The sequence below is a fragment of the Eptatretus burgeri genome, chromosome 6, assembly GCF_056783735.1.
Source record: "Eptatretus burgeri isolate ZD-2024b chromosome 6, Ebu_testis_v1, whole genome shotgun sequence".
NCBI classification, from domain to species: Eukaryota; Metazoa; Chordata; class Myxini; order Myxiniformes; family Myxinidae; genus Eptatretus; species Eptatretus burgeri.
Genome location: NC_140966.1, coordinates 103,245,310 through 103,261,225, shown reverse-complemented (window position 1 = coordinate 103,261,225; position 15,916 = coordinate 103,245,310). Strand labels below are relative to the sequence as shown.

General features: G+C 43.4%; 1 protein-coding gene across 7 annotated transcripts in view; it reads left to right on the top strand.

The window, feature by feature from the left end:
• LOC147025498 (general transcription factor II-I repeat domain-containing protein 2A-like) overlaps window positions 1-15,754 on the top strand; it is an 83,653-nt gene extending 67,899 nt beyond the window's left edge. For 6 of the 7 annotated variants that reach the window (XM_085886960.1, XM_085886958.1, XM_085886959.1 and 3 more), the window contains one exon: window positions 10,804-15,754. In XM_085886960.1, the coding sequence (XP_085743086.1) occupies window positions 10,804-13,025 (2,222 nt within the window). In that variant the 3' untranslated portion in view covers window positions 13,026-15,754. The remainder of the gene's footprint in view (window positions 1-10,803) is intronic. The other variant, XR_015059640.1, reaches the window with a different exon arrangement.
• The last annotated feature ends 162 nt before the right edge of the window (window positions 15,755-15,916 follow it).

The window sequence follows — 15,916 nt, the reverse complement described above, 5'->3', positions numbered from 1 at the left end:
ATCAGGCAATATCTCAGATAAATCTTTGTTGATTTAACAAGTGTGGCATAATTGAAAAGCTCCCATGTTCATGATTTAGTCCATATTTCTTCAAATAATCAATACCTATAATAAATAAAAACAACACAAAAATGATAATTTTCTTTATGTTTCTAAAACTTCTTGACATCACCTCTGAAGATCATCGCTCGGCTTCCACAACGTTTCAAAGTCCCTCGAGCCAAGTCACTTCACCATTCTTCTTTCACAAAGACATTCTTTGTCAGACGGCTGTATTTGTTCATGTTTGCAAAGATTCTTGACCACTCACCGATGAGCGCTCAATTGCAGGTCATACAAACCTCTTGGAAAATGAATGGGAACAGGGTTTCATTGAGCATGTGAATTGGCTGAGTTGTGGAGGTTATCGATATCTCCTGAAAACCACTCCTGCAAGTGTACCTGGATGTACAGCATAATGTCTAGACCTTAAGAAGACAAACTTGAGATAATGGTAGCTTCTTGATTATTATTACATATAACAAACTCTTTCCTCTCTCCCACACAAAAGTCATGCAAAGTTAAAAGTTATTTGTGTGCAGTTGAACAAGCGTTGTCATTTCAGTCATTTCAGGTGCACTTCCGTTTGTTTACCCACCCTTAAGGTGTGATAATTCTCAGACTGATTTGAAAAAGAGATTCCTTGGGGCTGATATCTGCAGCAGATGAAATGTGGAATATATGAACGACTGGGGATAATTGGACAAGAAGGTAATTTTTTTTCAGTCGTAAAAACAAGATTGTTTCCACTCAGGAGTAACTCAGTGCCGAAATTTGCACTTGTATGCATATGTAGAAGTAAAAAAGAAAGCCACCATCTTTCTTTCAATCTTCTCCTTTAAAAAAGTCAATACCGTATATGAATTGGGAATGAAGTTTAACAACCAATCGGCATGCAGCAAAATGCCCGCAAACATAACTTGGACTAAGCATGACTTTGCTAGTGTCGGTTGAAGACGTCTATTCGAATATTCCTTCAAGCCCTGGCAGCTCAGCAATCACCAGCCATAACCAGGGATCACCCGCCAGAAAGTAGGGAACCTAGTCTTTCCCAAACATCGTTCTGGACATCTACAAGTACTGGTTCGACCTCAACAGGCACACACGGAAACAATCTGTGGAGAGCAGGACTTCTCTCTCCAACTCAGGTAGGTTTTTCTTTGTGTTACTATTTTATCTATTTTGAACTAGTTTTTGTTTTTTCTTTGGGGAAGAGGGTGGTGGTTTGGAGACCTGTGTTTATTTCTTTGTTGTCAAGCTACATAAAAGAGAGCTCATTCACTCAATTCTTGAGCACAACTAATTTATGATTCAAGTGAAGTCGTTCATGCTAGTTGTGGAGTTGTGTTATCCAGTTTCCTTTGATCCTTGACCTTTGCAGCAGATTATGTCAACCCTCCCTCCACCCACGTTTCACCCTTTATCTTAGAATCAGTTCCTTTCACCGATGATGACTTGTCGCCAACACTTTATTATCCTCCCTCCACCCTCATTTCCTTTTACTCTGACAAGGAGTGAACACTCAAACTCAGCGAGACCTCCTTTCTCAAAGTGTTAACCATACTCTTGTCGACTTTTCAGTTGATAAAATCTTGTCCGTTGATGCATGCCAACACGAGCCTTCACACAGACTGGTATTCCATTATGCAAAGGCAATGGCAGAATTTTAAATCTTAAAACAGTTCTCTATAAAAGCAAGTGGGGCAGTGGTTTATGTGCGCTTGCCGAGCATCACGCAACCAGTTATTTTTGCTCACTTTTGCCATGTCATGACATGACATAGCCACTGTTATGACTCTCCTCGAAAGCACAAAATAATCAAATGCTATTCTTGGGGAGATAGGCACATACTTTCAAGTAGTCGTTTGATGATGTCTTTCCGAAGTGTTTGTGGGTACCCCCTTGGGCACTTTCTGCCTGGAAGCGGGGAGGTTGGAAGGGAGGTTGATGCATCGCTCTGAGCATGTCAGCAGAGAAGTCCATACAATCACAGCTGAGATTGATCAATCAAGTTGATGGTGTCAGTGTGCTTGGCTTATTGTTTCAGTTGAGTATTGGTGATGTGGTCCTGCTATCGAATGTAAAGGATCCTTCGCAGAGCTTTCATATGAAATGCATTGATGCGGGCATTCATTGTGGTTGTGAGGGTCCAATGTTTGGACCATAAGAGATTCTGTACAGCATGAGCTTGAGGAATTTATTAATGGGGTCTTTCCAGATTTTAGAGAGTGGTGTCATTGTAGAATGATGAATAGCAAACAGTCTCCTGGATTCTGGCATGGAACTGTCCAAGGAAGAGATTTTAAAATGGAAATCATTCCAAACAAGGCATAAATCTCCTCTAGTTAAGGGGCTAGAGGAAGGTGAGATCAAGATAAGGATAAAGCAAAACAAAATAAAAGGAAGGAGAAAATTAACAAAAAACATCCAAGACATGGGAAGTAGCAGAAATCAGGTTAAATGCAACGTAACCTCAAAGATGTAGGAAGTAGGAATTGACATTCCTCTTAAAGCTGAGTAGATCGTAAGATAATGGGAAGCACGATGTTACAGGTAGTGAATTTCAAAGTGAGACAGCACGAGGGATAAAACTATCCGCGTAGCCTTTCGGTATGCACTTTGTATCGGCTACAGTGCATGGGTGTGCAGAGATGGAAAACCGAGGCTTGCGTCCAAACACTCGTGCAGGAGGAACCAAGTTAGGAAGTGCAGCAGAACATTTGCCATGAACATATCTGCAGAACAAACTAAGAATGGTAACTGACCTACGGTGAGAGAGCGGTTGAAGAGTTGAACCAATTTCTGCACCAACCGGGTTAACTGTGCGTTTCTGGAGCCTATCAAGTAAAGACAAGTGGCAGGCTGGTGTTCCAGCCCAAATGTGGCAACAGTACTCCATGAGGGGATGTTTTCTTGTCTTATACAGGTACAAAACAGCATCGGGCAGTACATACCTCTGCGCTCGATAAAGACAACTAACTCGCTTGGAAGCACTCTTCGCCGTACCAGAAATGTACTTATCCCAACGGAGGTTGGGGGAGATGTCCAGACCAAGAATCCTAAGCTCAGACGATTCTGTTCAGGTTGAAGACCCCATGTGCACAGAAGGGAAAGACCTGTTTCTGGAGCGAGACGTGGACAGCAATTTAGTTTGAAGGTTACCAGCCAGTTGTGCCCCCACTTCAAAACATTCTCTAAATCATTGTCCAGCAAAACTCCAACCTCACTACGAGTAGTATTGACTGAATCAGCAGATGTACATTAAAAGTGAAGAGTCATCAGCATACATGGCTAGCTGACACAGAACATGATCAGGAAGATCATTGATATAAACAAGGAACGGAGTAGGACCAAGGACAGAGCCCTGGAGAACACCAGAATTAATGGAGCAAGTTGGAGAAGATTGACCCTCAAGTACCACCTTCATCTTGCGATTTGTAAGAAAAGCTGAAACGATTGAATCCATCACTCCAGATACACCACACGACTGAACCTTGCGGAGCAGACCGTTGTGCCACACTTTATGAAAGGCCTTTGTGATATCCAAAGCAACTACTCGAGCTTCACCCTTGAGCTCCAATGCCTTGTTGAAATGATCCGTAATTAAGGATAGCAGATCACCAGTAGAGCGGGAATGACGAAAGCCATACTGGCAGTCAGTGAGAAGTTCATTGTACTCCAGATGGCTGAGAAGTTGTTGTTTGATGAGGCATTGTAATACCTTCATTATTGCAGGAAACAGGCTGATGGGAGCGATTGTTGTTTGACTCGGAATGCTCACCAGCACTCTTGAAAACAGGGACAACAGAAGCCACTTTCCAGGATGAAGAAAACATCGAAGCAGACAAGCACATGTTGTATAGCTTGACGAGAATCGATGACATTTCATGACAACACATCTTAAATACAATCACAGGGATTCCATCAGGACCAGTCGCTTTTGAGGCATTCATAGTACAAATAATTCTGGAAACTTTCTTCGGAGTGACAAATGGAACAGGAATATCAGTCTGTTGGAGATGGAAAACGAGGAAAAAGGGTGTCCCTGATCATTGAGGGCAGAATTAGAAACAAAGCGATTTGTAAAGAGGTTAGCCTCATCCAGAGGTGAAGTAACAACTTCAGGTCCATGAAAGAGAGGAGGTATAGAACATTTATTGAGGTTGAGTACACTGTTGGCAATCTGCCAAAAGTCCCTCGAGCCAAGTCACTGAGTCGCAATGGAATCAGCTACAGAAGCTGCATTTTGCTGCTTAGCATCCTCAAGAACTCATTTACAGAGGTTACTTCCTTTATGGAACAGACATTTGGATTCCAGAGACCCTTGCACATGGTACTGCTCGAAATAGTGGTTGTGATTAGCAATTTCTGATGCACAAGCCCAGAGTGAACCACGGATGATGGGAATGAACCTTCACCTGATAGATACGTGAGGGGCTATAATTGTCCGTACCAGTGCAAATCCATTGGGATATTTCCTCAGCAGCCACATCAAGACGAAGACTAAAAGTTGAGGTCCATGGCGGTGCAGTGAAAAGGATGCACTGGAGTTGAGAATGAGGAGTAAGAGACACAGAAACGGTGAAATGATCCGAGTTACTAATTGGAGTAAGGCCCTCGGCAACAGTCATCGGGATTAGAACACCAAAAGAGATGAAGCAGGTATCTTCCAACAGAAGCACGGTAAGGAATATGAGTGGGAGAGGAAACAATTTGGGTGAAATTTTGAGCGATTGAGAAATTATAGGTATCGATACCAGGAGTGTCAGTATTATGAGTACACCAGCCATTCCTTGTAGAGAACTTCAAAGTCACCAAATACCATGATGTGTGCAGAAGGGTGGAGTAAAATAGTCCTCCTGTCAATGCTGTCTGAGATCGCATCGAGCACGGCGCAAGAGGGAAAGGAAGGCGAGCGATACAGAAAGAAGAGATGTGTCGTTGAACGCAGGAGAGCAAGGCAGAGACACATAAACTCGTGAGAGCCACTTTCAAGGGAATTCTCATGAGCTAAAGGTAGAGAGTCCTTCACATAGATACCAAGACCATGAGAAGGAGGGTGATCAAGTCTGTGAAAAATGTAACCAGGTAACTTGAAAGAAACATAGGAGATGCCACCGTCCAACCGACACTCAGAGCTAGCAGGTCAGGCAAATTAAAATGAACAAAAGATTGCACAGAAGAAAGGTTGGAGTGAAAGCCCCTGACATTGGAGAAACAGATGTATTCAAAGGATTTGAGTGTCGCTGCACACGCATGTGCAGGTGGACATCTGTTATTCTGAAATTGTACAACCATATTCTTGGTGATAAAAATACATCATAGAAGAAGACAGTCAAAGTTACCCAAACAAATTCACAAGCCATTCGAAGAGACTCAATAGGGTCTCCCAAACCCATGTGAACACATTGTCGTAACAATGCCACTCAGCCTCGGGAATGCAACCGAAAATGGCTGCACGGACCACCCCATGTACGTCCATGGCAGGGCAACCATTTCGACATTTTATACCCGTTGATAGATCACCCTCTCAAAGCATTACCAAAGAGTTCTGGAACCTGTACTTCCAGGCGGCCATGACCTGCGACATGTTTATTTCCTGTGCCCTTCAAAGAGACAGAATTCATGAGATCCCCCAGGGACTCCTGGACAAGAAAAATACAGAATAACTCAGACTAAAAATGGCAGAATAGAAGAAAAGATCGGAGAATATAAAGAAGAAGAAGACAAAAACGACAAGGATGAGGAAAAAGAAGACAAAGAGGACAAGGATGAGGAAGAAGAAGAAGACCAGCTGGTGCCATTCACGTCGTCCTGAACCATGGAAAACCCTCTTCACAGGACCACTGTGAAGGGGGTGGGGTGATGAGGCCAGGTGGAAAAAATAAATTTCTCTCCACCCAAAGATGTGGGTTACCTGGTTACCTGTACTCTTATTCTGGTTCCTACCCATTGACCAGCCCGGCGATGACTCGGTAAGACCTACCAGGAGCAAAGTTCCCACCAGTATAGCTCTCCGGATCACAGGAGCACACAAGCTTCTCCACTATGATCAAAGTGGTAGCGCCAATCGGGGAAGTGTGTGAGATTCAAGGTACTCAAACTGCAACTGTATCGACGGCTGAGTCTTCATTAGGTTAAGTGCAAGGGAGAGGAGGAGTAGGAGGGAGATCGCCTCGACCCAAGCACTGGATCGAAGTCTTTGTCCAGCCGATTTGAGGACCTCGAGTGTATGAATAGTAGTTGAAAACCTGGAGTGCAGAAGTAAGGATGTCTGCAGACTCGACAAGGAGGACCACATTGTCTGCAAAATGGAAATTACATTGACTGCAGTAATGGCCACCTCTCGGTAGTGTGGAGTTCACCATGTAACCTACAGCTTGGAGGAAGATATAGTTGAAACATGTCTGTGGTGTACACCGAGATCAAGCACAACGTAGTTTGAGAGTTCTGTTCCCACATGGTCGCTGAGCTTGATTAACTCAGGAGGGACTCCTGAAGCTTGAAGGAGGGCCCATTGACATTGTGTGTTTAGGAAATCAAATTCCTTCTTAATGTCGATGCAAGCTGCAAACGTTGGCTTGTTCAACTCTTTTCTGCAATCCACCAGAGATCGAAAATGTGCTCTTTTGTTGACCACTGGGGAGTGAATCCTGTCTGTTGAGTGACGTCTCATGGCTATTAGTTTTTTTTTATTTCAGCTGGCTCGCTATCGTGTGGAGCCTGTGGCTGCCGGTTGCATCATTTTCTGTGGGTGTGGCTATGCAGCCGATGCAGTGACCTCTAATGCCAGTACACCGGTACCCATTTCGCTGACATTGGAAGGATTATAAGCTGTCAATCCCACCTGGTGTTAATTGAACGGCAGACAAGGGGATCAAACTCAAGACCCGAAGATCTTAAGCCAGCCACCTTAACCGTTCAGCCAACACCAGGCTTTGATTTCAGCCGAGACGTTTCCAAGGAAGCCTTAGCAGCTCCCGACAGGAGGGTGATTCTGCTATTGTTACTACAATCAGTACTGCTGGCATGGTCACGTTAAACCTCCACCACTTGGACAAATGTAGCCAATGTGACTGCAGCGCAATTTGTCTTTGCTGAACTTGCGTTAAAATCAGATACCAACTGAAACGACACTCAGCCAGGCTAAGCAGTTCACGTTTTGTATCCCACCGATCGGCCGGATCTGGATCCGGACCTGTCGAAAACTTTTTGAAATATTGTTTTTGATCCCATCGCTCAATGGTGAAGAATCACTTAAAAATTATATTATCCAGATCCAGATCTTCACCACAATCGAATCAATTTGTCCTTGTCACACACCCAACCTGCCCACCAAATTTCATCCAAATCCATCTCCAACTTTTTGAGATATCCTGCACACGAACAAACAACCAAGAAAGACGTCGTGTACATGGCACGATACTTGCGAAGTCCCGAAAACAAATTTGTCCTTAAAAATATGATTGGTGGTTTAATTCAGTGAGTTTTGTGCAAATCCTGTTTAAAAGTTCAAGTCAATCAGAGGGAAATTGATGATTTAAAAAATTTGACAAACTTGACATTTGGCCTATGTTGACCTTTTGACCTCAAAATCGATAGGCTTCTTAGTTTATGACGAACTACCATTTCAGGAAGTTTGGTGAAGATTGGTTTAAAATTGTGACCTGTAGGCGATTGACATACAGACAGACAGACAAACAGACAGGGGTGAAAATGTAACCTCTGTCCATCACAGATGGTGGAGGCCACTCGACCTTCACTCGGTAGTGCACATACCTCCACCAAGCTGAGCAGTTTATGTTTTGTATCCCACCGATAAGCCGGATCTGCATCTGTACCTGAACCAAAATTGAACCGGTTTGTTCTTGTCGCACACCCAATTCATCCTCCAAGTTTTGTCCTAATTCATCCACATCTTTTTGACATATCATGCAATGCTGTATTTTGGTTTTGGCTCCATCTCTCAATGGTGAAGAATCACTGAAAAAAAATTATCGGAACCGGATCTTCACCGAAATTGAAGCAATTCTTCCTCGTCACACACCCAACCTGTCCACCAAGTTTTGTCCGAATCCGTCCAAAACTTATTGAGACATCATGCGAAACATAGTTTTTGGCCACATCTCTCAATGGTGAAGAATCACTGAAAAAAATTACAGTATCCGGACCAAAATCTGGATCCTGGACCAAAATCTACTCACTTTGTCACTCACCAAACCTGCCCACCAAGTTTTGTCCGAATCCGTCCACAACTTTTTTGAGATATGCTGCTCACAGACAGACAGTCAGACAGGGGTGAAAACATAACCTCCACCTACCTTTGATGGCAGAGGTAACTAGTACTGTTTATTAAAAAAAATTATAAATACTATAAGTCTCATTGTGCATTACAGCATATTAGTAATACAGTATATTCATATAATATTGATAACCTAAACGTTGTGTAAATCCTCCATTTAAAAATGGATTCTTCGATTTGTGAGAGCTGTTCAGTTGAGTTGGTAAATTGTTTCTTTCTCCACTGGTTGGTGTTTGTTCCATTCCCATAACTGATCACTCTCGCCAACCCGCGCTTGGCAAGGGTGTCACGTATGTCAGACACCCCTCGGCATGAGTTGAGAGAGACCTTCGTCTCGCAGTACATTGAAATTAGCTGGTTAAAGGATGAGATTTATGGCAACAAAAGTAAGGTTTCTAAAATCGTCGTCTTCTCCACGTCAGGCTGGGAATCAATTCCAGTTCTAGCCAGCGTGTAGCATCATTACTGGGGGGGGGGGGCGTAACTCTACCACTGATGCAGTGCCCCCTGTCAGTCTGGAGAGGAATGTGGCACGGGTTCCGGCGATTCCTCGCCTTCTCTTTGTCGAAAGAAACCGTGGGATCCTTCACGTCCACGTAACTAATCTGAACAGACAGGACACCGTGGCTTAACGCCCATTCTGTTGATGGCACGCTTTGTGATGCAACAACACCCTGCTTGTGAAATACCAATCTGACAGTTTATAGTCGAGACGGGAATTGAACCCACACTACAGCTGAAAGACCTGCATCATGCAGGTTTAAATAATCATCATAATAATAATAATAATACCCAATAACATTTTAATAACATGCTCTTTTTACCTCCACCACCACCAAAGGTGAAGGAGGTTAGTTTTCACCCCTCTCTGTCTGTTTGTTTGTGTGTAGGATATCTCAAAAAGTTGTGGACGGATTCGGACGAAACTTTGGGGACAGGTTGCGTGTGTGACGAGGACGAATTGATTCGATTTTACTGAAAATCCGGATCTGGATAGGAGAATTATTTAATTTTTAAAGTGATTCTTCACCATTGAGAGATCGGGCCAAAACAATCTCGGACTGGATAGCATTGATATTTCGAAAATGTATTGGGCCTGATATGTTCTCATGGATCAGGCATTACGCGGCGGAGGTATGCGCTCTACCGTGTGCCCTTCGAGTTATATGTTCTAATTGTATGAACTCTGATTTTATGGAACTCATTTCTATATATGTTATTATCTTTAACCTCCGCCATCTTCGAAGATGGATGGAGGTTACTGTTTTCACCCCTTTCTGTTTGTTTGTTTGTTTGTTTGTTTGTTTGTTCGTGAACAGTATTACGGAAAAACTCCTCGACGGATTTCGACGAAACTTGGTGGGGGGGGGGGGGTTAGGTATGGTCCAAGGATCATGCCATTAAATTTTGGACTTGGTCCCCCCCCCCCCCCCCAAAAAAAAATTTGAGAATTTTTTTTTCTTTTTTGCATTTCTACATGTTTTAAGTGATTTCCAACCCCTCCCCCCAAAAAAAATTGTCACCCCCCCAAAAAAAACAATAGAGTTTTTTTTTTTTGCATTTCTACATGTTTTAAGTGATTTCCAACCCACCCCCCAAAAAAAAATTGTTATAGAAATTTTTTTTTTTCATTTCTACATATTTTAAGTGATTTCCAACCCCCCTCCCCCAAAAATTGTTTGAGAAAATTTTTTTTGCATTTTTACATGTTTTAAGTGATTTCCTCCCCCCCCCCCCAAAAAAATTACCCTCCCCAAAAAAAGAAAAAAATTTTTTTGCATTTCTACATGTTTTAAGTGATTTCCAACCCCCCCAAAAAAAATTGTTAGAGAAAAAAAATTTTGCAACTTCTTTTTCAACAAAATTTCGATTTTTTTTTTGCATTTTTACATGTTTTAAGTGATTTCCAACCCCCCTCCCCCCCAAAAAAAAATGGAGAAAAGAACTATAACTCTCAGCACTGTTGACATCATATATAAGGTTCACTTGAGTGACCCAGCAGTATTGGCGGCGGAGGTTTTGCACTCTCCCGAGTGCTCCCCCTCTAGTTAAATATTTTATCAACCAGGCATCAAATGTATCCTGGCAAGCGTCGTCCTTTCGTTCTTCATATATGCGCCAGCCTCTTGTAAACCGATGACAATTACATGACACGAGTAATGTACATGTCCTCTGCTGAGGTTTGGTTGCTCATGGATGTCAAACATTTATTGCGGAATATAATTAAAAACAAATAAACATTTTACCTTCATCAAAAATCGGAAAATGTACCTAGTTCTTTACCGATGTCCAGACATTTTCATAGTCTGGAGACCCTGTTCAACTTGTCAGGATTTAGTAATCGTATACATATCATTGAGCTGGTGATTTGCATCAATTAGTTGTTTTGGTTGTTTTTGTTGTTCATTGACTTATTTGTCATTTTATTTTATTTTAACCTGGAATTTGTTTTACTTTTGCAGGCCTGTCTTCGTTTTTACCGGTGTCGCAAACCAGAGGGAAAAGGAAGCAAGACAAGGAGCAAGTCGACAAGGCAAATAAAAGAAGGCGATTGTATCAACCACACTGGGAGGAGACATACCTGTGGCTGGAACATGATGAAAAGAAGGACCTGATGTTCTGCAAGTGGTGTCGTAAATATCCGACTTTGGCCAGATGGGGGCACAAGGGTAGTTCCAAGCTATTTGTGGATGGCTGCAGAAATTATCGGATCGAGTCCATCAAGCACCATGAAAAAAGCCATCACCACCGAGAGTGCAAGCACGAATGGGATTACGAACAGCGCACACCCCAAGTGTCAACACCGACAGAAGTCATGGACGGGCCGGTATTGAGGACTTTCACCAATATGAGCGATTCCCAGACTACTATATACCAGCGGCTGTTTCGCACAGCCTACTTCCTAGCCAAAAATGCACGACCCTTCTCCGACATGGAGAGCCTGTGTGAGCTTCAAAGGCAGAAAGGTTTTGACCTCGGGGACAACTATCAACATCACAAGGGATGCAAGGAATTTGTTATGGCTATCAGCAAATGGCTGCAGGACACACTAAGCGATGAACTTTCTGACGTTCAGTTTGTGAGTGTTCTGGCAGATGGATGTACTGATGCCGGTGTACAGATGCAGGAATCCATTTTCTTGCGATATGTTGTCGACGGCTCCCCTGTTACCCGTTTCATCAATCTCGTAGTTTTGAAACATTGCCATGCACGAGGTGTGTTTTCAGCTATAACCAGTGCCTTGTTGAATGTTGGGGTCACTTGGGAGTCCCTTGTGAATGCTCGGCAGTCCGGACCGTCCCTAGTATCAGCAAATTTTGATGGTTCCATTGCGATGCAGGGGCTCAAGTCGATGGTGTTAGAGAAGGCACCTGAGGCTGTGCCGATACAATGTGTCAGTCACAAGGTGGAACTTTCTGTCCTGGATGCAATCGAAAGACTGACACCAATTCAGGATTTTGAGTATACACTGAAAGGCATATTTGCCTTTTACCAGAACAGTCCTAAGAAGCGAAGAGAGCTTTCCGACATTGCTATCATGTTGTACAGGGATCTGGCACACTTTTCAGCAATCAAACAAGTGCGTTGGCTCGCCAGCAATACCAGGGCTGTGGTTGCTGTGTACAAAAACTTGAATGTGGTGGTGCAGCATCTCGAGGAAGTGGCATCTGGCAAAGGGGATGATGCTGCTCATGTCAATGACTGCCTGATGAGGATATCAACACAGAGCTTCCTCCAAACTCTTCACATCATGTTGGACTTCCTCCCTATTTTGAAGGAGTTGTCTGAATCCTTCCAGAGGGAGGATCTCCTGGTGTTGGATGTTGCACACCTAATTGATTATTGTGTCATGCGACTGATGGAGTTAAAATATGAGCCAGGTAAATTCATGAAACTCTTCACAAAAAATCTGGATGCTTCTGCAGGATTGTTTACCCTGGATGGACCAGCAGACACCAATGCCATTTCTCTGAGAATACCATATTCTCCAGTTGAGTGGCAATCTGACTCTCTCTTCAATAAGGTCGTTGACTGCACTATTGAATATCTGAATGGCCGGTTTGGCAATTTTAAAGAGAAGCCCCTGATAAGCTTTCGGGCTTTGGACATCCGTAGGTACAATCTGGACTGCGCTGAACTGGCTCAGTATGGGAGAGAAGATATTGATGACATCCTGGCCCACTTTAGTTCGAACTTTGTTGAGGTGGAGAAGGCTGCCATACGCAGTCAGTTTATCCAGCTGAAGCTATACTGGAAGGGTATGCACAGTGCTCCCAGGATGGAGGTCTACAAGGAACTCTTACAACAAAAAACAATGAGATTTCAAGCAATTGCCAAGCTTGTAGATCTTATGTTAACTGTCAGTGGCAGCACTGCACAGTGTGAGAAGGCCTTTTCCCATCATAACGTAATCAAGTCTAACATGCGCGCTCACTTGAACCAAGACACTCTCCAAGCCCTAATGAGAATCAAGCTGGAAGGCCCCATTCTGGCTAACTTTAACCCTGACCCGATGATCGATGTTTGGTTGACTTCTGGTAAGGGCACAAGGCACACTGGTGGGCACAAGGCCCCAACTAAGCAGGCCAGACACTTGTCGACCCCAAACTTGATGACAAAAATCTGGAGTAAACTATGGTGGTGGAAGTCCGATAACCTTATGCAGGTCATCGGGGCTCCATAGCAGTGTTTCTACAGGCAAATAGAGTCGGTAGTACTTATCCTTTCTCTGTGCCAATCTTCTGAGCAGCCATTGGAGTCTTACTCACTCCACTACTGAGTAGCTCTCCTCCTCCTCCTCCTCCTCCTCATCCTTTGTATGCAGCACAAGGCTACAGGTAGCATCACTGGCTGATGGCGTCGTAGCTGTGCCACTGATGCAATGCTCCTATTACCGACCTCAGAAGGATGACAGGCTGAGTCAACCCCACCTGGTATTAATTCGACAGCCAACAGAGCCTCAAACTCAGGACCCTAATATACCAAGCCAGCCACACGAACCACGAAGCCAACACCAGGCTTCAAGTTTCTCTGAGTTAATGATACCGTGACACTCAGTGTGATGTGACAGTTAATGTGAAAGGAAAGTATCAAATGTGATGTTTACCAGGCAATTCGAAGATTCACCAGTAACTGTACATGCTGAAGAATTGGACGTGGTTCGATAACAATAATGTCACACTTACCCTCACTGTTAAATTAACCAAAGGAAGGAATGAATAGGAAAATAGAAGACGGAGGAGAGGAGGACACACTGAAAGTAGCAAGTAAGATGGTTTGGGTTAGGCAAGGTTAATGGAGGTAATAAAGATCATGGGTCGGAATTAGGGATGACAAGAGATGGTGGCTACACCGTTTGTATGAATTCCTGAAGGGAAGAGTAGGATTGAACAGCCTCAAGAAGTCCGGTCCACAAACTTTTGAATTTCTGAATGTATAAAAATGTGACATGCCCCTACCGAAGCCAGTTCGCATGAATACGAGTTGATTTAACCTGAATAAAGCTGTTCTCCGTATTACCGTGTGCAGACAACCGTCTTGTGTACAAAGACTGCTTTGTTTTTCATATTGATCTTGGGTTCACGGAGGAGTTTGCACACATTTTATGAATCCTAAGGGCATTGATGGACAATGGAGAGATCCATGTAGCATATGGAATTTGATCACGGGTTACTCTACAATCTACATCATGAGCTACGGGATCATGGGAACCAGATAAAGAAGCAACTGTCGATGCTTTCACAATAATTCCGGTGTTAATCTCACTTAACAAACCACCAGGAGGATTCCCTCATTTGGCACTAAATTATACAGAGGTCGGATAAACGAGGAAACCATCCAAGGAGGTCTTTTCACTCTTTTGTGCTTCGCTTTGAAGATCATTGTAGGTTCAGAACCAGCAGATACTTGGAAGCAGCAGGGGATATTACAAGCTGGTAAGTTTAAATCCGCCCCGCTCCGACTCTCAACGATGGGGGTAGTTGAGAACAATGGGGCCAAAAATGTGGGGAAACCCCCTCATCAGTGTGTCTCCCCACTTGGTCAGGGTCAAAAGAACCTACGTGCAGCAATGCCTTAACAGCCAATGGGAACATGTAGGCTGACCATGAAGCTGCGTTTAGACCCACTCTGAATGACCATGACCCGGTCATTGAGCGATGGGATTTACCTGCTGAAATCTTCAGCACCTGAAGAGATTTCAACGAGTCATGGAAACATGGGTCACATGTTCAGCCTTGGGCACGGTCTTATACATAGGCCGCAGCTCGGTGCTGTAGTCTGACAAGTCTCTACAGTATGTCACTGTTTACGTAAAGCTTTCGCAACAATCGAAGTTACAAGGCAAACATAGATCTCAAACTTGAGAATATTAAACTCAAACACCACAATCAACAGAGCAGGTCGACCACAAAGAAGAATGTTTTATGATTCGTTTGATTCTATCTTGGAGGGGAAAGACTAGGAACAAAGGCAATTGGCTCGTTTAATAAACCCAGCCAATTATGCCTAAGCATCTGGGACCTCGGTCCTGACAAGTGCGTCGGGTGATGCGCAGAGAAGTCAGGCGATAGTTTGACGTATCTATGTGCTTGTGTAAATTTACTTGCGGTAAATAACATCTGAATACAATGCTATTGTTCTGCACATGTGCAAAATCTTTTTTGCTATGGGTTGTGTATGGGGTATGGGTCTTGAATATGAATGACACAGGAAGCATGAAATATCTACAGTTTTTAGACAATGACGAAGCTTCCATTGAAATGGAATCTGAACATTGACGGTACTTCACTCGAGGCAGGACCATCATCCTTTGGTCAAGCCACACCTTCATTACAAGCCTGGGGTAAGTTCTTGTTTTGGAGGCCATCTACCTATTACGTATGCTTGGCCAAATTGGCACGATTTTGAACTTGCTCCTCCCTTAAAACTCATTTGCTTACCCTCCTGTACTTGCCCTCCCTGCCCCCAGAATCTTTTTTTCCTGCCCTCACCCAATCCTTCCAATTCTCCTTCTTTTGTCAATTTTAAAATCGTAAAGCAATTAAAATAAATTCTCTACTTTTAAAATTTTCAGGTAGAAGAAAACCTGTGAGGATGCTTCCCTTAATGGCATATGGCCTGGAAATGGATGCGAAACCTTTTGAACGGATGGAGCAGGACAGACAGTAGTTCATGCCACAGAGGGAGATGAAAGAGTGCTTGCCATCAGAATACCAACTTCAGGCACAGCAAAAGGTGACCGAGGTCATGGCTGTGAACTGCAGACTGCTCTCGCCAACAAAAGGTGACCGAGGTCATGCCTGTGAACTACAGACGAAACTCAAGCACAATGTTCAACCAAATTGCAGCTGTAAAAGTAAAATGTGTTTCGTTGTGTCTGTATTCTGTTAATAAAGATTATCTTTTACAACTTCCCATTCATCAAGACATGACTAATTTGCAGAACATTACAGAGTTTTAACAAACAAGTCAATGATGGCAATGATTGTAAAGTGGAAAAGTGGAAAATAACCCTATACTTGACCCAGAAAAGTCATTTGGAATTTTTTCCCAGGGTAGCGACACATACTGGAT